Source organism: Oncorhynchus mykiss, chromosome 6 (assembly GCF_057628025.1).
Source record: "Oncorhynchus mykiss isolate SJ-2025 chromosome 6, ASM5762802v1, whole genome shotgun sequence".
NCBI lineage: Eukaryota > Metazoa > Chordata > Actinopteri > Salmoniformes > Salmonidae > Oncorhynchus > Oncorhynchus mykiss.
In genome coordinates, this window is record NC_143027.1 from 80,154,615 (window position 1) to 80,182,500 (window position 27,886).

At 47.7% G+C, this 27,886-nt stretch overlaps 1 protein-coding gene across 2 annotated transcripts in view; it reads left to right on the plus strand.

Moving 5' to 3' along the window:
* Window positions 1-27,886, plus strand: part of LOC110526764 (fibrillin-1) — a 161,127-nt gene that overhangs the window by 106,917 nt on the left and 26,324 nt on the right. For both annotated transcript variants that reach the window (XM_090239009.1, XM_090239010.1), the window contains exons 33-49: window positions 3,880-4,002; window positions 4,712-4,834; window positions 4,953-5,078; window positions 6,007-6,129; window positions 9,109-9,231; window positions 9,328-9,495; window positions 9,592-9,660; window positions 11,235-11,360; window positions 16,288-16,410; window positions 16,788-16,946; window positions 17,028-17,099; window positions 17,218-17,343; window positions 18,178-18,300; window positions 25,113-25,238; window positions 25,562-25,678; window positions 25,812-25,937; window positions 26,896-27,015. In XM_090239009.1, the coding sequence (XP_090095135.1) occupies window positions 3,880-4,002; window positions 4,712-4,834; window positions 4,953-5,078; window positions 6,007-6,129; window positions 9,109-9,231; window positions 9,328-9,495; window positions 9,592-9,660; window positions 11,235-11,360; window positions 16,288-16,410; window positions 16,788-16,946; window positions 17,028-17,099; window positions 17,218-17,343; window positions 18,178-18,300; window positions 25,113-25,238; window positions 25,562-25,678; window positions 25,812-25,937; window positions 26,896-27,015 (2,073 nt within the window). The remainder of the gene's footprint in view (window positions 1-3,879; window positions 4,003-4,711; window positions 4,835-4,952; window positions 5,079-6,006; window positions 6,130-9,108; window positions 9,232-9,327; window positions 9,496-9,591; window positions 9,661-11,234; window positions 11,361-16,287; window positions 16,411-16,787; window positions 16,947-17,027; window positions 17,100-17,217; window positions 17,344-18,177; window positions 18,301-25,112; window positions 25,239-25,561; window positions 25,679-25,811; window positions 25,938-26,895; window positions 27,016-27,886) is intronic.

A 27,886-nucleotide genomic window follows, 5' to 3' on the forward strand; every position in this document is an offset into this window, starting at 1 on the left:
GACCAGAGAGAGACTGAACCAGACCAGAGAGAGAGAGAGAGACTGAACCAGACCAGAGAGAGAGACTGAACCAGACCAGAGAGAGACACTGAACCAGACCAGACCAGAGAGAGAGACTGAACCAGACCAGAGAGAGAGACTGAACCAGACCAGACCAGAGAGAGACTGAACCAGACCAGAGAGAGAGAGAGAGACTGAACCAGAACAGAGAGAGACTGAACTAGGCCAGACCAGAGAGAGAGACTGAACCAGACCAGAGAGACTGAACCAGACCAGAGAGAGACTGAACTAGACCAGAGAGAGAGACTGAACCAGACCAGAGAGAGAGAGAGACTGAACCAGACCAGACCAGAGAGAGAGACTGAACCAGATCAGAGAGACTGAACCAGACCAGAGAGAGACTGAACTAGACCAGAGCGAGAGAGAGACTGAACCAGACCAGACCAGAGAGAGAGACTGAACCAGACCAGAGAGAGAGACTGAACCAGACCAGAGAGAGACTGAACTAGACCAGAGAGAGAGACTGAACCAGACCAGACCAGAGAGAGAGACTGAACCAGATCAGAGAGAGAGACTGAACCAGACCAGAGAGAGAGACTGAACCAGACCAGAGAGAGAGAGATACCGAACCAGACCAGACCAGAGAGAGAGACTGAACCAGACCAGAGAGAGAGAGACTGAACCAGACCAGAGAGAGAGAGACTGAACCAGACCAGAGAGACTGAACCAGACCAGACCAGAGAGAGAGACTGAACCAGACCAGAGAGACTGAAACAGACCAGAGAGAGACTGAACTAGACCAGAGAGAGAGACTGAACCAGGCCAGAAAGAGAGAGAGACTGAACCAGACCAGACCAGAGAGAGAGACTGAACCAGACCAGAGAGACTGAACCAGACCAGAGAGAGACTGAACCAGACCAGAGAGACTGAACCAGACCAGAGAGAGAGAGACTGAACCAGACCAGAGAGAGAGAGACTGAACCAGACCAGAGAGAGAGACTGAACCAGACCAGAGAGAGAGACTGAACCAGACCAGAGAGAGAGAGAGACCGAACCAGACCAGACCAGAGAGAGAGACTGAACCAGACCAGAGAGAGAGACTGAACCAGACCAGACCAGAGAGAGACTGAACCAGACCAGAGAGAGAGAGAGAGACTGAACCAGACCAGAGAGAGACTGAACTAGACCAGAGAGACTGAACCAGACCAGACCAGAGAGAGAGACTGAACCAGACCAGAGAGACTGAACCAGACCAGAGAGAGACTGAACTAGACCAGAGAGAGAGACTGAACCAGGCCAGAAAGAGAGAGAGACTGAACCAGACCAGACCAGAGAGAGAGACTGAACCAGACCAGAGAGACTGAACCAGACCAGAGAGAGACTGAACCAGACCAGAGAGACTGAACCAGACCAGAGAGAGAGAGACTGAACCAGACCAGAGAGAGAGAGACTGAACCAGACCAGAGAGAGAGACTGAACCAGACCAGAGAGAGAGACTGAACCAGACCAGAGAGAGAGAGAGACCGAACCAGACCAGACCAGAGAGAGAGACTGAACCAGACCAGAGAGAGAGACTGAACCAGACCAGACCAGAGAGAGACTGAACCAGACCAGAGAGAGAGAGAGAGACTGAACCAGACCAGAGAGAGACTGAACTAGACCAGAGAGACTGAACCAGACCAGACCAGAGAGAGAGACTGAACCAGACCAGAGAGACTGAACCAGACCAGAGAGAGACTGAACTAGACCAGAGAGAGAGACTGAACCAGGCCAGAGAGAGAGAGAGACTGAACCAGACCAGAGAGACTGAACCAGACCAGAGAGAGACTGAACCAGACCAGAGAGACTGAACCAGACCAGAGAGAGAGAGACTGAACCAGACCAGAGAGAGAGAGACTGAACCAGACCAGAGAGAGAGACTGAACCAGACCAGAGAGACTGAACCAGACCAGAGAGAGACTGAACTAGAGAGAGATAGAGAGAGATAGAGTGAGATAGAGAGCAGTTGAGTGAGATAGAGAGAGATAGAGTGAGATAGAGAGAGATAGAGAGAGATAGAGAGAGATAGAGTGAGATAGAGAGAGATAGAGTGAGATAGAGAGAGATAGAGAGAGATAGAGAGAGATAGAGAGAGATAGAGAGAGGTAGAGTGAGATAGAGATAGAGAGAGATAGAGTGAGATAGAGAGAGATAGAGTGAGATAGAGAGAGATAGAGTGAGATAGAGAGCAGTTGAGTGAGATAGAGAGAGATAGAGAGAGATAGAGTGAGATAGAGAGAGATAGAGAGAGATAGAGTGAGATAGAGAGAGATAGAGAGAGATAGAGAGAGATAGAGAGAGATAGAGTGAGATAGAGAGCAGTTGAGTGAGATAGAGAGAGATAGAGAGAGATAGAGTGAGATAGAGAGAGATAGAGAGAGATAGAGTGAGATAGAGAGAGATAGAGAGAGATAGAGAGAGATAGAGTGAGATAGAGAGCAGTTGAGTGAGATAGAGAGAGATAGAGAGAGATAGAGAGAGATAGAGAGAGATAGATAGAGATAGAGAGAGATAGAGTGAGATAGAGAGATAGAGAGAGATATAGAGAGATAGAGTGAGATAGAGAGAGATAGAGTGAGATAGAGAGAGATAGAGAGAGATGGAGAGCAGTTGAGTGAGATAGAGAGAGATAGAGAGAGATAGAGAGAGATAGAGTGAGATAGAGAGATAGAGTGAGATAGAGAGAGATAGAGAGAGATAGAGAGAGATAGAGTGAGATAGAGAGCAGTTGAGTGAGATAGAGAGAGATAGAGAGAGATAGAGTGAGATAGAGAGAGATAGAGTGAGATAGAGAGAGATAGAGAGAGATAGAGAGAGATAGAGTGAGATAGAGAGCAGTTGAGTGAGATAGAGAGAGATAGAGAGAGATAGAGTGAGATAGAGAGAGATAGAGAGAGATAGAGAGAGATAGAGAGAGATAGAGTGAGATAGAGAGCAGTTGAGTGAGATAGAGAGAGGTAGAGAGAGATAGAGTGAGATATAGAGAGATAGAGAGAGATAGAGAGAGATAGAGTGAGATAGAGTGAGATAGAGAGCAGTTGAGTGAGATAGAGAGAGATAGAGTGAGATAGAGAGAGATAGAGAGAGATAGGGTGAGATAGAGAGCAGTTGAGTGAGATAGAGAGAGATAGAGTGAGATAGAGAGAGATAGAGAGAGATAGAGAGAGATAGAGAGAGATAGAGTGAGATAGAGAGAGATAGAGAGAGATAGAGTGAGATAGAGAGAGATAGAGTGAGATAGAGAGCAGTTGAGTGAGATAGAGAGAGATAGAGAGAGATAGAGAGAGATAGAGAGAGATAGAGAGAGAGAGTGAGATAGAGAGCAGTTGAGTGAGATAGAGAGAGATAGAGAGAGATAGAGAGAGATAGAGTGAGATAGAGAGAGATAGAGAGAGATAGAGAGAAATAGAGAGAGATAGAGTGAGATAGAGTGAGATAGAGAGCAGTAGAGTGAGATAGAGAGAGATAGAGAGAGATAGAGAGAGATAGAGAGCAGTTGAGTGAGATAGAGAGAGATAGAGAGAGATAGAGAGAGATAGAGTGAGATAGAGAGCAGTAGAGTGATAGGGTTATTTTCTGGTTCTGTAGCAGCAGTATATTTCTCTCATTTCATCATTGATTTCATCAGAGGCCGATGTGGGCTGGCTTCAGTGTATGTCTCTGAGTAGATAAACCAGGACACACCGACCAGTCAACCAAACATCAACCTAACAATAACCTTACATCAACCTAACAATAACCACACAATAACACACGACACATCAGTCAACCAAACACAAACAACTTGTAAACCTTTCACAAGTGAGTTCCATACTAACTCTCATCTTTCTCTCTCTGTAGATATTAATGAGTGTGAGATTGGGGCCCATAATTGTGACAGACATGCCTCATGTACCAACACGGCTGGTAGCTTCAAGTGTAGCTGTGCTCCGGGATGGATTGGAGACGGGATCAAATGCACAGGTAGGAACAACTTATGACCAGCTATGACCAGCTATAACCAGCTATGAACAGCAATGAACTGCCATGAACAGGGAGGAACAGGTAGGAACAACCTATAAACCACTATGACCAGCTATAACCAGCTATGAACAGCAATGAACTGCCATGAACAGGGAGGAACAGGTAGGAACAACCTATAAACCACTATGACCAGCTATAACCAGCTATGAACAGCAATGAACTGCCATTAACAGGGAGGAACAGGTAGGAACAACCTATAAACCACTATGACCAGCTATAACCAGCTATGAACAGCAATGAACTGCCATGAACGGGTAGGAACAACCTATAAACCGCTATGACCAGCTATAACCAGCTGTGACCAGCTATAACCAGCTATGACCAGCTATAACCAGCTATGACCAGCTGTGACCAGCTATAAACAGCTATAACCAGCTATGGCCAGCTATAACCAGCTGTGACCAGCTATGACCACTTATGACTTGTAGTAACCAATAACCACCAACTTTGGTATTAACTACTGTATCTGAAACGTTTTAGAAATGTCTACCAGAATACCAGTTATAAACGATTGTTGTTATAAACAACAATATTCAGTTATCTGTACCAGTTTTAGATGTTCTATCAACCCAGCTACATCTAATACTATCTATACCCGTTATGAATGGTTTATCAAGCATCAATAATCAACCATCTGTGTGTGTTTCAGACCTGGATGAGTGTTCCAACGGGACCCACATGTGCAGCAACAACGCAGACTGTCTGAACACCATGGGATCATACCGCTGCCACTGCAAGGATGGATTCTCTGGGGACGGATTCTACTGCTCAGGTCACAGGGTCACACACTGACTCATGTTCAAATATTTCCCTTGACTGTAGATCTCAGTACCTGCTTATTATTCTCAGTGAAGTGATTTGTAATGATGTGTTTATGTGTTCTGGTACAGACAGCGATGAGTGTGCAGATAACGTGAACCTGTGTGAGAGCGGTAACTGCCTGAATGTTCCTGGAGGCTACCGTTGTGAATGTGACATGGGTTTCATCCCAACCCCGGACGGAAAGGCCTGCGAGGGTAAGACAGCTACTGACACCCTAACAACACTGTGTCTATTTCTGCCATGTGTACATTTAAATCACAAAATTATCTGTCTAACAGTTACATGCTGTTAAAGAAGGCTGTTTTGGAATAGTCGATATGTTTATAGTTTATATATAGTTTACAGTTGTGCTTTATTAAAGAGAAAGGAGAGGTTTCTATTGCCAATAAAACACAGGGCTGGAATGAGATACATGCTCAAACTGGCCTCCTTATGTTTAACTTTACACTTCTCGAACCAATAATTAAACAAATTAACTGCAGCACACTGGTATTCTGTCAGCATGAGTGTGTGTGTGTGTGTCCCTTAGTGTGTGTGTGTCCCTTAGTGTGTGTGTCCCTTAGTGTGTGTGTGTCCCTTAGTGTGTGTGTGTCCCTTAATGTGTGTGTCCCTTAGAGTGTGTGTCCCTGAGAGTGCGTGTCTCCCTTAGTGTGTGTGTGTGTGTCCCTTAGTGTGTGTGTGTGTCCCTTAGTGTATGTGTGTGTCCCTTAATGTGTGTGTCCCTTAGTGTGTGTGTCCCTTAGAGTGCGTGTGTGTCCCTTAGTGTGTGTGTGTGTCCCTTAGTGTGTGTGTGTCCCTTAGTGTGCGTGTGTCTCTTAGAGTGTGTGTGTACGTGTGTGTGTGTGTCTCTTAGAGTGTGTGTGTACATGTGTGTGTGTATCCCTTAGTATGCGTGTGTGTCTCTTAGTGTGTGTGTGTGTCCCTTAGTGTGTGTTTGTCTCTTAGTGTGTGTGTGTGTGTGTGTGTGTGTGTGTGTGTGTGTGTGTGTGTGTGTGTGTGTGTGTGTGTGTGTGTGTGTGTGTGTGTGTGTGTGTGTGTCAAGGTACACTCCGTCCCAGGACCATTCATCCTTCCCAGCTGGACTCCCTCTCTAACCGCTCTCTGTCTCCCTCCCTCCCACAGATATAGACGAGTGTACCTTTGCCGATATCTGTGTGAATGGAAGGTGTCAGAACATTCCGGGGCTGTTCAGGTGTCAGTGTAGCATCGGCTACGAGCTGGACAGGAGCGGAGGCAACTGCACTGGTAAACCACACACACCTGTTAACATAGGCAGACACACATAGCACAGTCTTCTCTGTGTGATAACACACCCTGTCACCCCAGTGTAGCTCTCCTCAGAGAACCTGTATGGGTCAGGATATATACAGTGGAGCAAAAAAGTATTTAGTCAGCCACCAATTGTGCAAGTTCTCCCACTTACAAAGATGAGAGAGGCCTGTAATGTTCATCATAGGTACACTTCAACTATGACAGACAAAATGAGGGAAAAAAATCCAGAAAATCACATTGTAGGATTTTTTATGAATTTATTTCCAAATGATGGTGGAAAATAAGTATTTGGTCACCTACAAACAAGCAAGATTTCTGGCTCTCACAGACCTGTAACTTCTCCTTTAAGAGGCTCCTCTGTCTTCCACTCGTTACCTGTATTAATGGCACCTGTTTGAACTTGTTATCAGTATAAAAGACACCTGTCCACAACCTCAAACAGTCACACTCCAAACTCCACTATGGCCAAGACCAAAGAGCTGTCAAAGGACACCAGAAACAAAATTGGAGACCTGCACCAAGCTGGGAAGACTGAATCTGCAATAGGTAAGCAGCTTGGTTTGAAGAAATCAACTGTGGGAGCAATTATTAGGAAATGGAAAAGACATACAAGACCACTGATCTCCCTCGATCTGGGGCAAGATCTTACCCCGTGGGGTCAAAATGATCACAAGAACGGTGAGCAAAAATCCCAGAACCACACGGGGGGACCTAGTGAATGACCTGCAGAGAGCTGGGACCAAAGTAACAAAGCCTACCATCAGCAAGGGCATTGAAGATGAAATGTGGCTGGGTCTTTCAGCATGACAATGATCCCAAACACACCGCCCGGGCAACAAAGGAGTGGCTTCGTAAGAAGCATTTCAAGGTCCTGGAGTGGCCTAGCCAGTCTCCAGATCTCAACCCCATAGAAAATCTTTGGAGGGAGTTGAAAGTCCGTGTTGCCCAGCAACAGCCCCAAAACATCACTGCTCTAGAGGAGATCTGCATGGAGGAATGGGCCAAAATACCAGCAACAGTGTGTGAAAATCTTGTGAAGACTTACAGAAAACGTTTGACCTCTGTCATTGCCAACAAAGGGTATATAACAAAGTATTGAGAGAAACTTTTGTTATTGACCAAATACTTATTTTCCACCATAATTTTCAAATAAATTCATTAAAAATCCTGCAATGTGGTTTTCTGGATATTTTTCCCTCATTTTGTCTGTCATAGTTGAAGTGTACCTATGATTAAACTTGCACAATTGGTGGCTGACTTTGCTCCACTGTACTGTCTATTAAGCCCAGTAGAATTACACATTACATTGGTATCAATTTTAAGTGTTTCTCCATAGACACTAAAACAAAGAACAAAAGGTTAACACAAGGCTAAATGGCCTGTCAGTAAGACTGTCCCTGAGTTTCTGTGTTGTCATGACACTGTTCTCTGGACACTGTGAAGAGACGACCAGTCTCCCCCAACCAAACCCTCATCCTTCCTAACCCCAATCAGACTCATCCCCTTCTCCACTGGGATGGAGGGACGGAAAAAGGGATGATTCCTCTCCTCCCTCAGTATAAGGAGTCATATTAATGATGAGGACTGACACCCACACCCTAATACCACACACACACACACACACACACATCACATCACTAGCGTACACACTGAGGCATTTGTGACAGTCTCTCTCTCTCTCTCTCTCTCTTTCTCTCCTTCTCTCCATCCACCACCCTCTCTCTCTCTCTCTCTCTCTCTCTCTCTCTCTCTCTCCATCCACCCCCCCCTCTCTCTCTCCCTCTCTCTCCATCCATCACCCCACTCTCCCTCTCTCGCTCTCTCCATCCACCCCCTCTCTCTCTCTCCATCCACCACCCCCTCTATCTCTCTCTCTCCATCCACCCCCCTCTCTCTCTCCATCCACCACCCCCCCTCTCTCTCTCTCTCTCTCTCTCCATACACCACCCCCCTCTCACTCTCTCTCTCTCTCTCTCTCTCTCTCTCCTTCCTTCTCCCCTCTCTCTCACTCTCTCTCCTTCACCCCTCTTTCTCTCTCTCTCTCTCTCTCTCCATCCACCACCCCTCTCTCCCTCTCTCTCTCTCTCTCGCTCTCTCTCTCTCTCACTCTCTCTCTCTCTCTCTCTCCATCCACCCCCCCTCTCTCTCCATACAACACCCCCCCCCTCTCTCTCTCTCCATCCACCACACCCCCTCTCTCTCTCTCTCTCTCCATCCACCCCTCTCTCTCTCTCTCTCTCTCTCTCTCCATCCACCCCCCCCCCTCTCTCTCTCTCTCTCTCTCCATCCACCAACCCCCTCTCTCTCTCTCTCGCTCTCTCTCCATCCACCCCCCCCTCTCTCTCTCCATCCACCACCCCCTCTATCTCTCTCTCTCCATCCACCCCCCTTTCTCTCTCCATCCACCACCCCCTCTCTCTCTCTCTCTCTCCATCCACCACCCCCCTCTCACTCTCTCTCTCTCTCTCTCTCTCTCTCCTTCTCCCCTCTCTCTCTCACTCTCTCTCCTTCACCCCTCTTTCTCTCTCTCTCTCTCTCTCCATCCACCACCCCTCTCTCCCTCTCTCTCTCTCTCTCGCTCTCTCTCTCTCTCACTCTATCTCTCTCTCTCTCTCCATCCACCCCCCCTCTCTCTCCATCCAACACCCCCCCTCTCTCTCTCTCCATCCACCACACCCCCTCTCTCTCTCTCTCTCTCTCTCCATCCACCCCCCCTCTCTCTCTCTCTCTCCATCCACCCGCCCCTCTCTCTCTCTCTCTCTCTCTCTCGCTCTCTCTCCACCCCCCCTCTCTCTCTCTCTGTCTCTCCTTCCCCTCTCTCTCTCTCACATTCTCTCTCCTTCCCCCCTCTCTCTCTCTCTCTCTCTCTCTCTCTCTCTCTCTCTCTCCATCCACCACCCCTCTCTCCCCCCTCTCTCTCTCTCACTCTCTCTCTCCCCCCTCTCCTATCAGACATTAATGAGTGTGCTGACCCGACCACCTGTATCAGTGGACTGTGTGTCAACACCCCAGGTAGCTACATCTGTAACTGTCCTCAAGACTTCGAACTCAACCCCACCCGCGTGGGCTGTGTAGGTGAGACATCGCTCTGGACTCACTCACTCACACACACACTTTCAGTATGGGTCCTTCTGATGGGAGATGACTGAGTATGTGTGTGTCCCTTCCCAGACACTCGTTCTGGTGACTGCTATCTGGACGTGCGGATGCGGGGGGATGCGTCTGAGAGTTTGGTCTGTTCCAATGAGATAGGTGTGGCGGTGTCCAAAGCCTCCTGCTGCTGTTCTCTAGGGCAGGCCTGGGGAACACCCTGCGAATCCTGCCCCCCTCTCAACTCCTGTGAGTCAGTCTGACCTATCACCCCATCTAACACAATACTTACATGGAAAGATCCCTAAATGTTGTGATGTAGGGAATAAATCATTTGTCTTCCAGCGGAGTACAAGACGTTGTGTCCAGGAGGAGAGGGATTCAGACCTAACCCCATCACTGTTATACTGGAAGGTTAGTTCAACCTAACCTCTGACCTCTAACCCCATCACTGTTATACTGGAAGGTTAGTTCGACCTAACCTCTGACCTCTAACCCCATCACTGTCATACTGGAAGGTTAGTTCAACCTAACCTCTGACCTCTAACCCCATCACTGTTATACTAGAAGGTTAGTTCAACCTAACCTCTGACCTCTAACCCCATCACTGTTATACTGGAAGGTTAGTTCAACCTAACCTCTGACCTCTAACCCCATCACTGTTATACTGGAAGGTTAGTTCAACCTAACCTCTGACCTCTAACCCCATCACTGTTATACTGGAAGGTTAGTTCAACCTAACCTCTGACCTCTAACCCCATCACTGTTATACTGGAAGGTTAGTTCAACCTAACCTCTGACCTCTAACCCCATCACTGTTATACTGGAAGATTAGTTCGACCTAACCTCTGACCTCTAACCCCATCACTGTTATACTGGAAGGTTAGTTCAACCTAACCTCTAACCACATCACTGTTATACTGGAAGGTTAGTTCAACCTAACCTCTGACCTCTAACCCCATCACTGTTATACTGGAAGGTTAGTTCAACCTAACCTCTGACCTCTAACCCCATCACTGTTATACTGGAAGGTTACTTCAACCTAACCTCTGACCTCTAACCCCATCACTGTTATACTGGAAGGTTAGTTCAACCTAACCTCTGACCTCTAACCCCATCACTGTTATACTGGAAGGTTAGTTCGACCTAACCTCTGACCTCTAACCCCATCACTGTTATACTGGAAGGTTAGTTCAACCTAACCTCTAACCACATCACTGTTATACTGGAAGGTTAGTTCAACCTAACCTCTGACCTCTAACCCCATCACTGTTATACTGGAAGGTTAGTTCAACCTAACCTCTGACCTCTAACCCCATCACTGTTATACTGGAAGGTTAGTTCAACCTAACCTTTGACCTCTAACCCCATCACTGTTATACTGGAAGGTTAGTTCAACCTAACCTCTGACCTCTAACCCCATCACTGTTATACTGGAAGGTTAGTTCAACCTAACCTCTGACCTCTAACCCCATCACTGTTATACTGGAAGGTTAGTTCAACCTAACCTCTGACCTCTAACCCCATCACTGTTATACTGGAAGGTTAGTTCAACCTAACCTCTGACCTCTAACCCCATTACTGTTATACTGAAAGGTTAGTTCAACCTAACCTCTGACCTCTAACCCCATCACTGTTATACTGGAAGGTTAGTTCAACCTAACCTCTGACCTCTAACCCCATCACTGTTATACTGGAAGGTTAGTTCAACCTAACCTCTGACCTCTAACCCCATCACTGTTATACTGGAAGGTTAGTTCAACCTAACCTCTGACCTCTAACCCCATCACTGTTATACTGGAAGGTTAGTTCAAACTAACCTCTGACCCCTAACCCCATCACTGTCACACTGGAAGGTTAGTTCAACCCTAACCCCCATAAATATCCTATGTTCTGTTTAATTGTGTGCTAACCCCTATCCCCATCACTGCAACACTGGAAGGTTAGTTCAACCTAACCCCTATCTCTGTGTTCTCATTTACATTCAGACATCAATGAGTGCCAGGAGCTGCCAGGCCTGTGTCAAGGAGGAAACTGCATCAACACCTTTGGTAGCTTCCAGTGTGAATGTCCCAAAGGCTTCCAACTCAATGAGGAGAACAGAGTCTGTGAAGGTATAGACACACACACATACTCATGGCCCTCATAGACACACACGTGCAAACACTTTCACACACACACTAACACACACATACACTACTCACACACTATCATCATACACACTCAGGCAGGAAATTGAGTCCAGACAGTGAGGAGTGTTTTTGGAAGACAGGAGGAGAAAAGACAGAAAAGAGAAGAATAGAGAGTAATAAATGACTAAACCTTGTTGTCCTGTAATGTAGGTGTGCTGTGTTCCTCTCTCTCCCCTCCCTCTTTCTCTCTTTCTCTCTCTGTGTTCCTCTCTCTCTCCATCTCTCTCCCGCTCCCTATTTCTCTCTTTCTCTCTGTAACTCTGTCTCTTTCTTTCTCTGTGTTCCTCTCTCTCTCCATCTCTCTCCCGCTCCCTATTTCTCTCTTTCTTTCTCTGTGTTCCTCTCTCTCTCTCTCCCTCTCTCTCCTGCTCCCTCTTTCTCTCTTTCTCTCTCTGTGTTCCTCTCTCTCTCCATCTCTCTCCCGCGCCCTATTTCTATCTTTCTCTCTGTAACTCTGTCTCTTTCTTTCTCTGTGTTCCTCTCTCTTTCCCTCTCTCTCCTGCTCCCTCTTTCTCTATTTCTCTCTCTGTGTTCCTCTCTCTCTCCCTCTCTCTCCTGCTCCCTCTTTCTCTCTTTCTTTTTCTGTGTTCCTCTCTCTCTCCCTCTCTCTCCTGCTCCCTCTTTCTCTCTTTCTCTCTCTGTGTTCCTCTCTCTCTCTCCCTCTCTCTCCTGCTCCCCCTTTCTCTCTTTCTTTCTCTGTGTTCCTCTCTCTCTCCCTCTCTCTCCTGCTCCCTCTTTCTCTCTTTCTCTCTGTGTGTTCCTCTCTCTCTCTCCCTCTTTCTCTCTTTCTCTCTCTGTGTTCCTCTCTTTCTCTCCCTCCCTCTACCTCTTTCTCTCTTTCCCTCTGTCTGTCTGTCTGTCTGTCTGTCTGTCTGTCTGTCTGTCTGTCTGTCTCTCTCTCTCACTCTCTCTCTCTCTCTCTCTCTCTCTCTCTCTCTCACACGTCTCTCTCTCTCACACGTCACTCTCTCTCACTCTCTCTCTCTCTCTCTCTCTCTTACTCTCTCTCTCTCTCTCTGCCTGTCTGTCTGTCTGTCTGTCTGTCTGTCTGTCTTTCTCTCTCTCTCTCTCTGTCTCTCTCTCTCTCTGTCCCTCTCTCTCTCTCTCTCTCTCTCTGTCCCCCCCCCCCCCCCCCTCTCTCTCTCTCTCTCTCTCTCTCTCTCCTAACAACACTCATCATACCTCAGGATAACAGAATGTTTAGTTCTCAGGACACAAGTGACATCACCTGTCCATAGTGTTCTAACAACAGGGCAATAGCAGAGTTCTGGGCTGTGTCTCATTTGGCACCAAATTCCCTGTATAGTGTACAACTTTTGGCCGAGCTAATAGGGCTCTAGACAAAAGTAGTGCACTATATAGGGAATATGGTGCTATTTGGGGCACAGTCAACATCTGTCCCTAACTGCAGGACAATAACAGAGTTCTGATGAGTCAGTGTGTCTATAACTGTGACCAAAGGAAGGCTGTTCTGGCCCCTCTGATGTGGCCACATCTATCCTGAGGGAGGAACACTCAGTCCACTGAACACAGACCTGAGAGGGAGAGAGAGAGAGAGAGTCTACGCCTTCACTATGGTGAATCACTAATACGATACAGAAATACACTACGGAAAAAGAAGGAACAAACAACAACATGAAGAATTATCTATCCAAAATGGAGATGTATGGGTAAACCACTTCTCCAATCTTTTTGGCTCTATAACAAAGAATAAAGAGCAAAAACATATACAGGAACAAATACAAATCTTAGAATCAACTATTAAAGACTACCAGAACCCACTGGATTCTCCAATTACCTTGAATGAGCTACAGGACAAAATAAAAACCCTCCAACCCAAAAAGGCCTGTGGTGTTGATGGTATCCTTAATGAAATGATCAAATATACAGACAACAAATTCCAATTGGCTATACTAAAACTCTTCAACATCATCCTTAGCTCTGGCATCTTCCCCAATATTTGGAACCAAGGACTGATCACCCCAATCCACAAAAGTGGAGACAAATTTGACCCCAATAACTACCGTGGGATATGCATCAACAGTAACCTTGGGAAAATCCTCTGCATTATCATTAACAGCAGACTCGTACATTTCCTTGATGAAAACAATGTACTGAGCAAATGTCAAAATGGCTTTTTACCAAATTACCGTACAACAGACCATGTATTCACCCTGCACACCCTAATTGACAAACAAACAAACCAAAACAAAGGCAAAGTCTTCTCATGCTTTGTTGATTTCAAAAAGGCCTTTGACTCAATTTGGCATGAGGGTCTGCTATACAAATTGATGGAAAGTGGTGTTGGGGGTAAAACATACGACATTATAAAATCCATGTACACAAAAAACAAGTGTGCGGTTAAAATGGGCAAAAAACACACACATTTCTTCCCACAGTGCCGTGGGGTGAGACAGGGATGCAGCTTCAGCCCCACCCTCTTCAACATACAGTATATATTAATGAATTGGCACGGGCACTAGAAAAGTCTACAGCACCCGGCCTCACCCTACTAGAATCTGAAGTCAAATGTCTACTGTTTGCTGATGAGGGCCTACAGCAGCACCTAGATATTCTGCACAGATTCTGCCAGACCTGGGCCCTGACAGTAAATCTCAGTAAGACCAAAATAATGGTGTTCCAAAAAAGGTCCAGTCGCCAGGACCACAAATACAAATTCCATCTAGACACCGTTGCCCTAGAGCACACAAAAAACTATACATACCTCAGCCTAAACATCAGCTCTACAGGTAACTTCCACAAAGCTGTGAACGATCTGAGAGACAAGGCAAGAAGGGCATTTTATGCCATCAAAAGGAACATAAAATTCAACATACCAATTAGGATCTGGCTAAAAATACTTGAATCAGTCATAGAGCCCATTGCCCTTTATGGTTGTGAGGTCTGGGGTCCGCTCACCAACCAAGACTTCACAAAATGGGACAAACACCAAATTGAGACTCTGCATACAGAATTCTGCAAAAATATCCAACGTGTACAACGTAGAACACCAAATAATGTATGCAGAGCAGAATTAGAGATCTACCAGTCAGAGCTGAGGTGGGGGTTGGTCATCTACTCTGGGAGTTAGAGGGCTGTAAGTCAGAGCTGTGACTGACCCAAACTTAAGGAAAGCTTTGACTATGTACAGACTCAGTGAGCATAGCCTTGCTATTGAGAAAGGCCGCCGTAGGCAGACCTGGCTCTCAAGAGAAGACAGGCTATGTGCACACTGCTCACAAAATGAGGTGGAAACTGAGCTGCACTTCCAAACCTCAGGTCTAATGTAAGACCATATTAGAGACACATATTTCCCTCAGAATTCGAAAACAAACCCAATTTTGATAAACTCCCATATCTACTGGGTGAAATTCCACATTGTGCCATCACAGCAGCAAGATTTGTGACCTGTTGCCACAAGAAAAGGGCAACCAGTGAAGAACAAACAGCATTGTAAATACAACCCATATCTATGCTTATTTATTTTCCCTTGTGTACCCTTAACCATTTGTATATATACGTAATATGACATTTGTAATGTCTTTATTGTTTTGAAACTTCTGTATGTGTAATGTTTACTGTTAATTTTTATTGTTTATTTCACTTTTGTATATTATCTACTTCACTTGCTATGGCAATGTTAACACATGTTTCCCATGCCAATAAAGCCCCTTGAATTGAGAGAGTGAGTGTGTGTGTGTGTGTGTGTGTATGGGAAGACAAGGAGAGATAGGAAAAAGCCTGTGTCTAATAGCTGTTTAATTGGAGAGTGTTTGTTGTCCAGACCAGGGGAACAAAGCTGTGATGTGTGTCTTCATATCAGCCTGTTCTCTGTACACTCTGTGCTCTCTGCCTGGCAGGCTACATGGTTCTAGTACAGTGATGCAGTCGACAGTCTGTAGGCTACTAATGACTATGGCCGGACAGAACCTAAAACAACTTTATCATATACTGTAAATACCTGTACAAGACTCCCAGCTTCAGCTCTGACTTACAGCCCTCTAACTCCCAGAGTAGACTACCAACCCCCACCTCAGCTCTGACTGGCAGCCCTCTAACTCCCAGAGTAGACTACCAACCCCCACCTCAGCTCTGACTGGCAGCCCTCTAACTCCCAGAGTAGACTACCAACCCCCACCTCAGCTCTGACTGATAGACCTCTAACTCCCAGAGTAGACGACCAACCCCCACCTCAGCTCTGACTGATAGACCTCTAACTCCCAGAGTAGACTACCAACCTCCACCTCAGCTCTGACTGGCAGACCTCTAACTCCCAGAGTAGACTACCAACCTCCACCTCAGCTCTGACTGGCAGACCTCTAACTCCCAGAGTAGACTACCAACCTCCACTTCAGCTCTGACTGATAGACCTCTAACTCCCAGAGTAGACTACCAACCCCCACCTCAGCTCTGACTGGCAGACCTCTAACTCCCAGAGTAGACTACCAACCTCCACCTCAGCTCTGACTGGCAGACCTCTAACTCCCAGAGTAGACTACCAACCCCACCTCAGCTCTGACTTACAGACCTCTAACTCCCAGAGTAGACTACCAACCCCCACCTCAGCTCTGACTGGCAGCACTCTAACTCCCAGAGTAGACTACCAACCCCCACCTCAGCTCTGACTGGCAGCACTCTAACTCCCAGAGTAGACTACCAACATCTACCTCACCTTGGCTCTATTATACATTCATAATGTTGCGTGCATATTGAATGAAAGATAAAGATAAACATCATATAGCTGTGTTTAACAAGACTGTTTCCCCTCTCTCTCTCTCTCTCTCTCTCTCTCTGTCTCTCTGTCTCTCTCTCTGTCTCTCTCTCTCTCTCTCTCTCTCTCTCTCTGTAGATGTTAATGAGTGTGAGCGTCCAGGTATCTGTGGACCAGGCCAGTGTTACAACACCATAGGAAACTACACCTGTATCTGCCCTGTGGACTACATGCAGGTCAATGGAGGAAACAACTGTATGGGTAAGTGCAGTACAATACACTGTACTACTCACTCTTAAACAATAACCAGTGTGTGTGGTCTGAATACAGTTGGTTTCTGACTACAACAGAAACAGACTGGCAGCAAGATAGAATAATTGTAGTTATTTGATTTACTGTATGTAACCTTTATCTATACAGGTACGTCAATTCAGGACAGACTGAATTTACAATGCCGACGTGTTATGTGTTAGATCTATTCTCTACAACATTATGTCATCACAACACCATGTCTGATGAAGGTCTCTGACCAAAACCTCACAGTATGTTTTTAATTACGGACCTATAATAAACTATATTTTTTTGTTGCTTCTACAACACCATGTGACTAATGACTGTTTGTCCCCTCCCACCCGTAGACATGAGGAAGAGTTTCTGCTACAGGAACTTCTACTCTGACAACGGGACGTGTGACGGAGAGTTGACCTTCAACATGACCAAGAAGATGTGCTGCTGCTCCTACAACATTGGACGGGCCTGGAACAGACCCTGTGAACAGTGTCCTGTACCCAGCACCAGTGAGTACACACACACACATATACACTACGCGCAGAACGCACACACACACACACTCAAATCTGCCATCTGTCTGTCCCTAGATGAGTTTGCCATTCTGTGTGGAAGTGAGAGACCAGGATACTACATTGATATCTACACAGGACAGGTCATCGGTAAGTTACACCACTTCCAGTGGAAGGACACTATTGGAATAAAATCCAGTATACAGCTTCACAGGACTAATAAAAACATTTTAAAAAGTGATTCTGTGTGTCTGTGTCTGTGTTCCAGACATTGATGAGTGCAGGGAAATCCCAGGTGTGTGTGAGAACGGCGTGTGTATCAACATGATTGGCAGCTTCAGGTGTGAGTGTTCAATGGGCTTCCTCTACAATGACAAGCTGCTCATCTGTGAAGGTAAGGCGCGCCCCATGGGCTTCATGCTGTGTGCTCATAGAACATACAACTACTACCCTTTAGAGTCTTTGTCCCGGATTCAATCCGAGGTGCATTCATAGTAAACACTGGGCAGGTTGGCTCATAAATGACTTTTAAAAGTGGATTGAATGGCAGCCTTGTATATTTTTGTATTTATTTGACTGCATGGTGTTGCTGAATAAAACCCTCTGAATCCATGTCACCTTGTCATGGGCCTCCAAGCCGGATAGGGTTTTATACAGTTGCACATGTATGGCAGGTCTCAGGGTCTATTTGCTTTAGTGAAATTTCTACGAGTAATTAATACATTGTCTTTCTCTGTCTCTCTTTCTCTCTCTCTGTCTCTCTTTCTCTCTCTCTCTCCCTCTCTCTCTCTCTCTCTCTCTCTCTCTGTCCCTTTCTCTCTCTGTCTCTCTCTTTCTCTCTCTCTCTCTCTCTCTCTCTGTCCCTCTCTCTATCTCTCCCTCTCTCTCTCTCTCTCTTTCTCTCTCTCTCTCCCTCTCTCTCTCTCTCTCTCTCTCTCTGTCCCTTTCTCTCTCTGTCTCTCTCTTTCTCTCTCTCTGTCTCTCTCTTTCTCTCTCTCTGTCACTCTCTCTCTCTCTCTCTCTCTGTCTCTCTGTCTCTCTTTCTCTCTCCCTCGCTCTCTGTCTCTCTCTCTCTGTCCCTCTCTCTCTGTCGCTGTCTCTCTCTGTCCCTCTCTCTCTCTCTCTGTCTCTCTCTCTGTCCCTCTCTGTCTCTCTCTCTCTGTCTCTCTCTCTCTGTCCCCCTCTCTCTCTCTCTGTCCCTCTCTCTCTCTCTCTCTTTCCCTCCTAGACATTGATGAGTGTCAGAATGGGCCAGTGTGCCAGCAGAATGCAGGCTGTCTCAACATGCCTGGTAGCTACCGCTGTGAATGTAAACCTGGATACCGCTTCACCCCCACTGGACAGTGTCTGGGTAAGGATGGGGGAGGAGGGAGGGGTGAGGATGGAGGGGTAAGAATGGGGGAGGAGGGAGGGGTGAGGATGTGGGAGGATGGAGGAGGGAGGGGTGAGGATGGGGAAGGATGGAGGAGGGAGGGGTGAGGATGGAGGGGTAAGGATGGGGGAGGAGGGAGGGGTAAGGATCTGGGAGGATGGAGGAGGGAGGGGTGAGGATGGGGCAGGATGGAGGAGGGAGGGGTGAGGATGTGGGAGGATGGAGGAGGGAGGGGTGAGGATGGAGGGGTAAGGATGGGGGAGGAGGGAGAGATGAGGATGTGGGGGGGTGGAGGGGTGAAGATGGGGAGGATGGAGGAGGGAGGGGTGAGGATGGAGGGGTAAGGATGGGGGAGGAGGGAGGGGTAAGGATGTGGGAGGATGGAGGAGGGAGGGGTGAGGATGGGGTAGGATGGAGGAGGGAGGGGTGAGGATGGAGGGGTAAGGATGGGGTAGAGGATTGTGTCTGGGTAAGGATGGGAGAGGATAGTGTCTGGGTAAGGATGGGGGAGGATAGTGTCTGGGTAAGGATGGGGGAGGATAGTGTCTGGGTAACGATGGGGGAGGATAGTGTCTGGGTAAGGATGGGAGAGGATAGTGTCTGGGTAAGGATGGAGGAGGATAGTGTCTGGGTAAGGATGGGGAGGATAGTGTCTGGGTAAGGATGGAGGGGTAAGGATGGGGGAGGATAGTGTCTGGGTAAGGATGGAGGGGTAAGGATGGGGGAGGATAGTGTCTGGGTAAGGATGGGGGAGGATAGTGTCTGGGTAAGGATGGGGGAGGATAGTGTCTGGGTAAGGATGGGGGAGGATAGTGTCTGGGTAACGATGGGGGAGGATAGTGTCTGGGTAAGGATGGGAGAGGATAGTGTCTGGGTAAGGATGGGGGAGGATAGTGTCTGGGTAACGATGGGGGAGGATAGTGTCTGGGTAAGGATGGGGGAGGATAGTGTCTGGGTAAGGATGGGGGAAGATAGTGTCTGGGTAAGGATGGGGGAAGATAGTGTCTGTGTAAGGATGGGAGAGGATAGTGTCTGGGTAAGGATGGGAGAGGATAGTGTCTGGGTAAGGATGGGGGAGGATAGTGTCTGGGTAAGGATGGGGGAGGATAGTGTCTGGGTAAGGCTGGGGGAAGATAGTGTCTGGGTAATGATGGGAGAGGATAGTGTCTGGGTAAGGATGGGGGAGGATAGTGTCTGGGTAAGGATGGGGAGGATAGTGTCTGGGTAACGATGGGGGAGGATAGTGTCTGGGTAACGATGGGGGAGGATAGTGTCTGGGTAAGGATGGGAGAGGATAGTGTCTGGGTAAGGATTGGGGAGGATAGTGTCTGGGTAAGGCTGGAGGGGTAAGGATGGGGGAGGATAGTGTCTGGGTAAGGATGGGAGAGGATAGTGTCTGGGTAAGGATGGGGGAGGATAGTGTCTGGGTAAGGCTGGAGGGGTAAGGATGGGGGAGGATAGTGTCTGGGTAAGGATGGAGGGGTAAGGATGGGGGAGGATAGTGTCTGGGTAAGGATGGAGGGGTAAGGATGGGAGAGGATAGTGTCTGGGTAAGGATGGAGGGGTAAGGATGGGGGAGGATAGTGTCTGGGTAATGATGGAGGGGTAAGGATGGGGGAGGATAGTGTCTGGGTAAGGATGGGGGAGGATAGTGTCTGGGTAAGGATGGGGGAAGATAGTGTCTGGGTAAGGAAGGGAGAGGATAGTGTCTGGGTAAGGATGGAGGAGGATAGTGGCTGGGTAAGGATGGAGGAGGATAGTGTCTGGGTAAGGATGGGAGAGGATAGTGTCTGGGTAAGGATGGGAGAGGATAGTGTCTGGGTAAGGATGGAGGGGTAAGGATGGGGGAGGATAGTGTCTGGGTAAGGATGGAGGGGTAAGGATGGGGGAGGATAGTGTCTGGGTAAGGATGGAGGGGTAAGGATGGGAGAGGATAGTGTCTGGGTAAGGATGGAGGGGTAAGGATGGGGGAGGATAGTGTCTGGGTAAGGATGGAGGGGTAAGGATGGGGGAGGATGGTGTCTGGGTAAGGATGGGGGAGGATAGTGTCTGGGTAAGGATGGAGGAGGATAGTGTATGGGTAAGGATGGAGGAGGATAGTGTCTGGGTAAGGATGGAGGAGGATAGTGTCTGGGTAAGGATGGGAGAGGATAGTGTCTGGGTAAGGATGGAGGAGGATAGTGTCTGGGTAAGGATGGGGGAGGATAGTGTCTGGGTAAGGATGGAGGAGGATAGTGTCTGGGTAAGGATGGAGGGGTAAGGATGGGGGAGGATAGTGTCTGGGTAAGGATGGAGGGGTAAGGATGGGGGAGGATAGTGTCTGGGTAAGGATGGGGGAGGATAGTGTCTGGGTAAGGATGGGGGAGGATAGTGTCTGGGTAAGGATGGGGGAGGATAGTGTCTGGGTAACGATGGGGGAGGATAGTGTCTGGGTAAGGATGGGAGAGGATAGTGTCTGGGTAAGGATGGGGGAGGATAGTGTCTGGGTAACGATGGGGGAGGATAGTGTCTGGGTAAGGATGGGGGAGGATAGTGTCTGGGTAAGGATGGGGGAAGATAGTGTCTGGGTAAGGATGGGGGAAGATAGTGTCTGTGTAAGGATGGGAGAGGATAGTGTCTGGGTAAGGATGGGAGAGGATAGTGTCTGGGTAAGGATGGGGGAGGATAGTGTCTGGGTAAGGATGGGGGAGGATAGTGTCTGGGTAAGGCTGGGGGAAGATAGTGTCTGGGTAATGATGGGAGAGGATAGTGTCTGGGTAAGGATGGGGGAGGATAGTGTCTGGGTAAGGATGGGGAGGATAGTGTCTGGGTAACGATGGGGGAGGATAGTGTCTGGGTAACGATGGGGGAGGATAGTGTCTGGGTAAGGATGGGAGAGGATAGTGTCTGGGTAAGGATTGGGGAGGATAGTGTCTGGGTAAGGCTGGAGGGGTAAGGATGGGGGAGGATAGTGTCTGGGTAAGGATGGGAGAGGATAGTGTCTGGGTAAGGATGGGGGAGGATAGTGTCTGGGTAAGGCTGGAGGGGTAAGGATGGGGGAGGATAGTGTCTGGGTAAGGATGGAGGGGTAAGGATGGGGGAGGATAGTGTCTGGGTAAGGATGGAGGGGTAAGGATGGGAGAGGATAGTGTCTGGGTAAGGATGGAGGGGTAAGGATGGGGGAGGATAGTGTCTGGGTAATGATGGAGGGGTAAGGATGGGGGAGGATAGTGTCTGGGTAAGGATGGGGGAGGATAGTGTCTGGGTAAGGATGGGGAAGATAGTGTCTGGGTAAGGAAGGGAGAGGATAGTGTCTGGGTAAGGATGGAGGAGGATAGTGGCTGGGTAAGGATGGAGGAGGATAGTGTCTGGGTAAGGATGGGAGAGGATAGTGTCTGGGTAAGGATGGGAGAGGATAGTGTCTGGGTAAGGATGGAGGGGTAAGGATGGGGGAGGATAGTGTCTGGGTAAGGATGGAGGGGTAAGGATGGGGGAGGATAGTGTCTGGGTAAGGATGGAGGGGTAAGGATGGGAGAGGATAGTGTCTGGGTAAGGATGGAGGGGTAAGGATGGGGGAGGATAGTGTCTGGGTAAGGATGGAGGGGTAAGGATGGGGGAGGATGGTGTCTGGGTAAGGATGGGGGAGGATAGTGTCTGGGTAAGGATGGAGGAGGATAGTGTCTGGGTAAGGATGGAGGAGGATAGTGTCTGGGTAAGGATGGAGGAGGATAGTGTCTGGGTAAGGATGGGAGAGGATAGTGTCTGGGTAAGGATGGAGGAGGATAGTGTCTGGGTAAGGATGGGGGAGGATAGTGTCTGGGTAAGGATGGAGGAGGATAGTGTCTGGGTAAGGATGGAGGAGGATAGTGTCTCGGTAAGGATGGAGGAGGATAGTGTCTGGGTAAGGATGGGAGAGGATAGTGTCTGGGTAAGGATGGAGGAGGATAGTGTCTGGGTAAGGATGGAGGAGGATATTGTCTGGGTAAGGATGGGAGAGGATAGTGTCTGGGTAAAGATGGGGGAGGATAGTGTCTGGGTAAGGATGGGAGAGGATAGTGTCTGGGTAAGGATGGAGGAGGATAGTGTCTGGGTAAGGATGGAGGAGGATAGTGTCTGGGTAAGGATGGGAGAGGATAGTGTCTGGGTAAGGATGGGAGAAGATAGTGTCTGGGTAAGGATGGGGGAGGATAGTGTCTGGGTAAGGATGGGGGTGGATAGTGTCTGGGTAAAGACGGGGGAGGATAGTGTCTGGGTAAGGATGGGGGAAGATAGTGTCTGGGTAAGGATGGGAGAGGATAGTGTCTGGGTAAGGATGGAGGAGGATAGTGTCTGGGTAAGGATGGAGGAGGATAGTGTCTGGGTAAGGATGGGGGAGGATAGTGTCTGGGTAAAGATGGGGGAAGATAGTGTCTGGGTAAGGATGGGGGAGGATAGTGTCTGGGTAAGGATGGGGGTGGATAGTGTCTGGGTAAAGACGGGGGAGGATAGTGTCTGGGTAAGGATGGGGGAAGATAGTGTCTGGGTAAGGATGGGAGAGGATAGTGTCTGGGTAAGGATGGAGGAGGATAGTGTCTGGGTAAGGATGGGGGAGGATAGTGTCTGGGTAAAGATGGGGGAGGATAGGCTGAGTGTCAGGGAGGAGAAGAAAGGGAGCAGAAAAATGAATGTTTTCTAAATAGATCCCCTATTCCTGGTGTCAGTATATTTATGTCGCTGCCATGCCAAATACAATTATTTTGTCATACCAAACATTTTTGTTCAATGACAAAGACAAAGGAGTTCTAGTCTAAATAACAAACAGACTGGCACCATAGAAACAGACAGACCAACAGACAGACCAACAGACAGACGGAGAGGGATAGAAGAACAGAATAATGTGTGTGTTGGACAAGTAGAAGAATGTGTTAGACATGCTGTCCTGGTTAGTCGTTAGTTAGTGAGTATGTGAGGCATGTGTCAGGGACCAGGGGGCTGTGCTGCATATCTTACACCTCCTAGAGGAGCTCCTCTGGGCTTTACTGGCCTGTAGTTCCCCCCCTGCTCTCCCTGCTAAACACCCTGGATTATGATGAGAGGAAAGCCTCGAGAGCAGCACGTCCCTCAGAGTAGCTGTGTGAGAAAGGAATGTACGCCTGTAATATGGACCCAGCCTTTTCAATAGCAGCATCCTGTTGTTCTTCCTGCTTTTATGTGTAACGAAACACAGTGGAGGTGTAGACCACAGTAACTACAGTAACAGAGTATACACTGTAGACCACAGTAACTACAGTAACACAGTGTACACTGTAGACCACAGTAACTACAGTAACAGAGTGTACACTGTAGACCACAGTAACTACAGTAACAGAGTGTACACTGTAGACCACAGTAACTACAGTAACAGAGTGTACACTGTAGACCACAATAACTATAGCAACGGAGTGTACACTGTAGACCACAGTAACTACAGTAACAGAGTATACACTGTAGACCACAGTAACTACAGTAACAGAGTGTACACTGTAGACCACAGTAACTACAGTAACAGAGTGTACACTGTAGACCACAGTAACTACAGTAACAGAGTGTACACTGTAGACCACAGTAACTATAGCAACAGAGTGTACACTGTAGACCACAGTAACTACAGCAACAAATTATACACTGTAGACCACAGTAACTACAGTAACACAGTGTACACTGTACACCACAGTAACTACAGTAACAGAGTATACACTGTAGACCACAGTAACTACAGTAACAGAGTGTACACTGTAGACCACAGTAACTACAGTAACAGAGTGTACACTGAGTGGCCTTAATGAGACCCTCTCCCAGTCTCACTGTGGGGGTTAGTCCTGTGGTCTGTCCCAGTCTCCTTGTGGGGGTTAGTCCTGTAGTCTGTCCCAGTCTCACTGTAGGGGTTAGTCCTGTAGTCTGTCCCAGTCTCACTGTGGGGGTTAGTCCTGTAGTCTGTCCCAGTCTCACTGTGGGGGTTAGTCCTGTAGTCTGTCCCAGTCTCCTTGTGGGGGTTAGTCCTGTAGTCTGTCCCAGTCTCACTGTGGGGGTTAGTCCTGTAGTCTGTCCCAGTCTCACTGTGGGGGTTAGTCCTGTGGTCTGTCCCAGTCTCACTGTGGGGGTTAGTCCTGTGGTCTGTCCCAGTCTCACTGTGGGGATTAGTCCTGTAGTCTGTCCCAGTCTCACTGTGGGGGTTAGTCCTGTGGTCTGTCCCAGTCTCACTGTGGGGGTTAGTCCTGTGGTCTGTCCCAGTCTCCTTGTGGGGGTTAGTCCTGTAGTCTGTCCCAGTCTCACTGTGGGGGTTAGTCCTGTAGTCTGTCCCAGTCTCACTGTGGGGGTTAGTCCTGTGGTCTGTCCCAGTCTCACTGTGGAGGTTAGTCCTGTGGTCTGTCCCAGTCTCACTGTTGAGGTTAGTCCTGTGGTCTGTCCCAGTCTCACTGTGGGGGTTAGTCCTGTGGTCTGTCCCAGTCTCACTGTGGAGGTTAGTCCTGTGGTCTGTCCCAGTCTCACTGTTGAGGTTAGTCCTGCGTTGCAGTGTGTGTTCCACATCTTCTGACCCTCGCTATCTTTTTGTTCTCGCTCTCTATCTCCCTCTCACTACATCTCTCTCTACCTCTCTCTCTCTCTCTTTCTCTCCCTCTCTCTCTACCTCTCTCTCTCGCTCCCTCTCCCTCTCTCTCTCTCTCGCTCCCTCTCTCTCTCCCTCTCTCTCCCTCTCCCTCTCTCTCTCTCTCTCTCGCTCCCTCTCTCTCTCTCCCTCTCTCTCCCTCTCTCTCTCTCTCTCTCTCTTGCTCTCTCTCTCTCTCTCTCTACAGATCGCAATGAGTGTGTGGAGAACCCAGGAGTGTGTAGCCCAGGCCAGTGTATTGATACGTTGGGAAGCTATCGCTGTATCTGCCCCAATGGTTTCAAGGCTACATCAGACCTGGCCATGTGTATAGGTGAGTACAACAACAACAACAACAACAACCTTATTAATTAATCTTCCATGAATCATATTAGTGAATAGTGCTGTAGTTATTTTTCATGGTCCATCGAGCTGAATCTAATTATCACAAGGGCTCTTTTTCACATGTGATCTCACTCCTCTCTCCAAAGTAACATGCAGTTCAATCATAACTCATTGGCCTCCACTAGTGGATAGTTTGTAATAAGTACTCAGTCAAGTAGTCATTGTTGTCACTGGACCTGGTGAGAGAGTGGTTGCCAGTAGGTTGTGATAATGTTGTGCTGATGTTGTAATGATGTTCTCCTGTTGTTGTAGATGTGGATGAGTGTGAGAGACAGCCATGTGGAAACGGGACCTGTAAGAACACAGTGGGATCCTATAACTGCCTGTGTTACCCAGGCTTTCAGCTCTCACACAACAATGACTGCATAGGTAGGTGTGTGTGTGACTAACTTTGTTTTGAAGCCAGGTCTTCTGCACGCCACAGGACCGTGTTAACCCACTGAGCTAAAGGCCTTAGGTGTGTGTGTACGGTGTGTGTTTATCTTTCCGCCTGTGTTACCAGATACGGATGAGTGTTCGAGCCAGAGAGGGCTGTGTAGGAACGGGAACTGTATTAACACCCTGGGCTCCTTCGTGTGTGTGTGTCGCGATGGCTACGAACTCAGCGCCGACGGAAGAATTTGTGTTGGTGAGGAACTGTCACATGACTCTCTCCTTGTCTCCTTCCTCTCTATCTCTCTCCTCCCTTCCTCCTGTCATTACTCTCTCCTTATCTCCTTCCTCTCTATCTCTCTCCTCTCTTCTGATCCCTCCCATCCTCCTGTCATTACTCTCTCTCCTTATCTCCTTCCTCTCTAACTCTCTCCTCCCATCCTCCTGTCATTACTCTCTCTCCTTATCTCTTTCCTCTCTAACTCTCTCCTCTCTTCCTCCTGTCATTACTCTCTCCTTATCTCCTTCCTCTCTATCTCTCTCCTCCCTTCTGATCCTGCCCTTCTTTCTGTCATTACTCTCTCCTTATCTCCTTCCTCTCTAACTCTCTCCTCCCTTCATTCTGTCATTACTTTCTCCTTATCTCCTTCCTCTCTAACTCTCTCCTCCCTTCATTCTGTCATTACTCTCTCCTTATCTCCTTCCTCTCTAACTCTCTCCTCCCTTCATTCTGTCATTACTCTCTCCTGATCTCCTTCCTCTCTAACTCTCTCCTCCCTTCATTCTGTCATTACCCTCTCTCCTTATCTCTCTCCTCTCTTCCTCCTGTCATTACTCTCTCCTTATCTCCTTCCTCCCTAACTCTCTCCTCCCTTCATTCTGTCATTACTCTCTCTCCTTATCTCTCTCCTCTCTTCCTCCTGTCATTACTCTCTCCTTATCTCCTTCCTCTCTAACTCTCTCCTCCCTTCATTCTGTCATTACTCTCTCATCTCACGCCTTTGTCATCCCTTTCTCTCTCCTCTTAGTTTTTTCACCTGTCTCGTTTTCCTTCACGTTATCTCAATTCCTCATCACTCTCTCAACCCTCTTCTCAGTCTCTCTCTCCTCTCATAGCAACATTATCTGTAGTATTTCCATGTTGTATTAACTTTGTTTCATTTCTAAAGAGTTTAACTGAGTGTGTGTAATGTGGTGTGTGTTCTGTCTCCCAGACATCAATGAGTGTGCAGTGAACCCTAGGACTTGTGGTCCAGGCACCTGTCAGAATCTGGACGGTTCCTACAGGTGTATCTGCCCACTTGGCTACTATATACAGGACGAGACCTGTGAAGGTAACACACATACGCTTGGAAATCTTCAGTCATTTTGTTAATTAACCAAAAATCTATGGCAATCTATCGTAACTTTGGTCATTTATACTTGAATAACTTTAGAATGGTTACAGAGGAAATAGCCTCATTAATGACAAAAAAGCATCTCTATATTTAGTATATTATTTTACAGCTTTGTCATTCTATTTTTTCTAATCATCTTATTTAATTATTTCATATGTTTTACATTTGATAAGGCCACACAGAGAGCCAGAGATAATTACAGTACCCAAAAGGGCCACTAGATGTCTTGTGATAGATTACATAAAATCCTTGAAAGATACCAACATTTTGGTAGTTTAGTGGTAAACTTAGAATGTTTCCAGTAATATACCATCCCTTTGCAACCCTAACACACGCACACACACACACGCACGCACACACACACACGCACGCACGCACGCACGCACGCACACACACACACACACACACACACACACACACACACACACACACACACACACACACACACACACATACTCTGTATGTTTATAGAGTGAGAGTGGTGAAGAGATACAGTCATGTACAGAGCTCTTTCTATTCCACTCCATGCACTGTAGTTCCAAGATGTCACTGGTGTTGTGTTTAGTTAGTAACAGGATCAGTTGGTAAGAGTAGTGGGCTGTAGAGGTCATTTTAGACCAACAGTAGAAACATACATTAGACTAGAGCACAACTCACTATTCTGTGTGATTATTACAGTTATTGATCTGTGTGTTCTATCTCTATGTTCTAGATGTTGATGAGTGTTCTCTCTCTGTGTTCTAGATGTTGATGAGTGTTCTATCTCTCTATCTCTATGTTCTAGATGTTGATGACTGTTCTCTCTCTG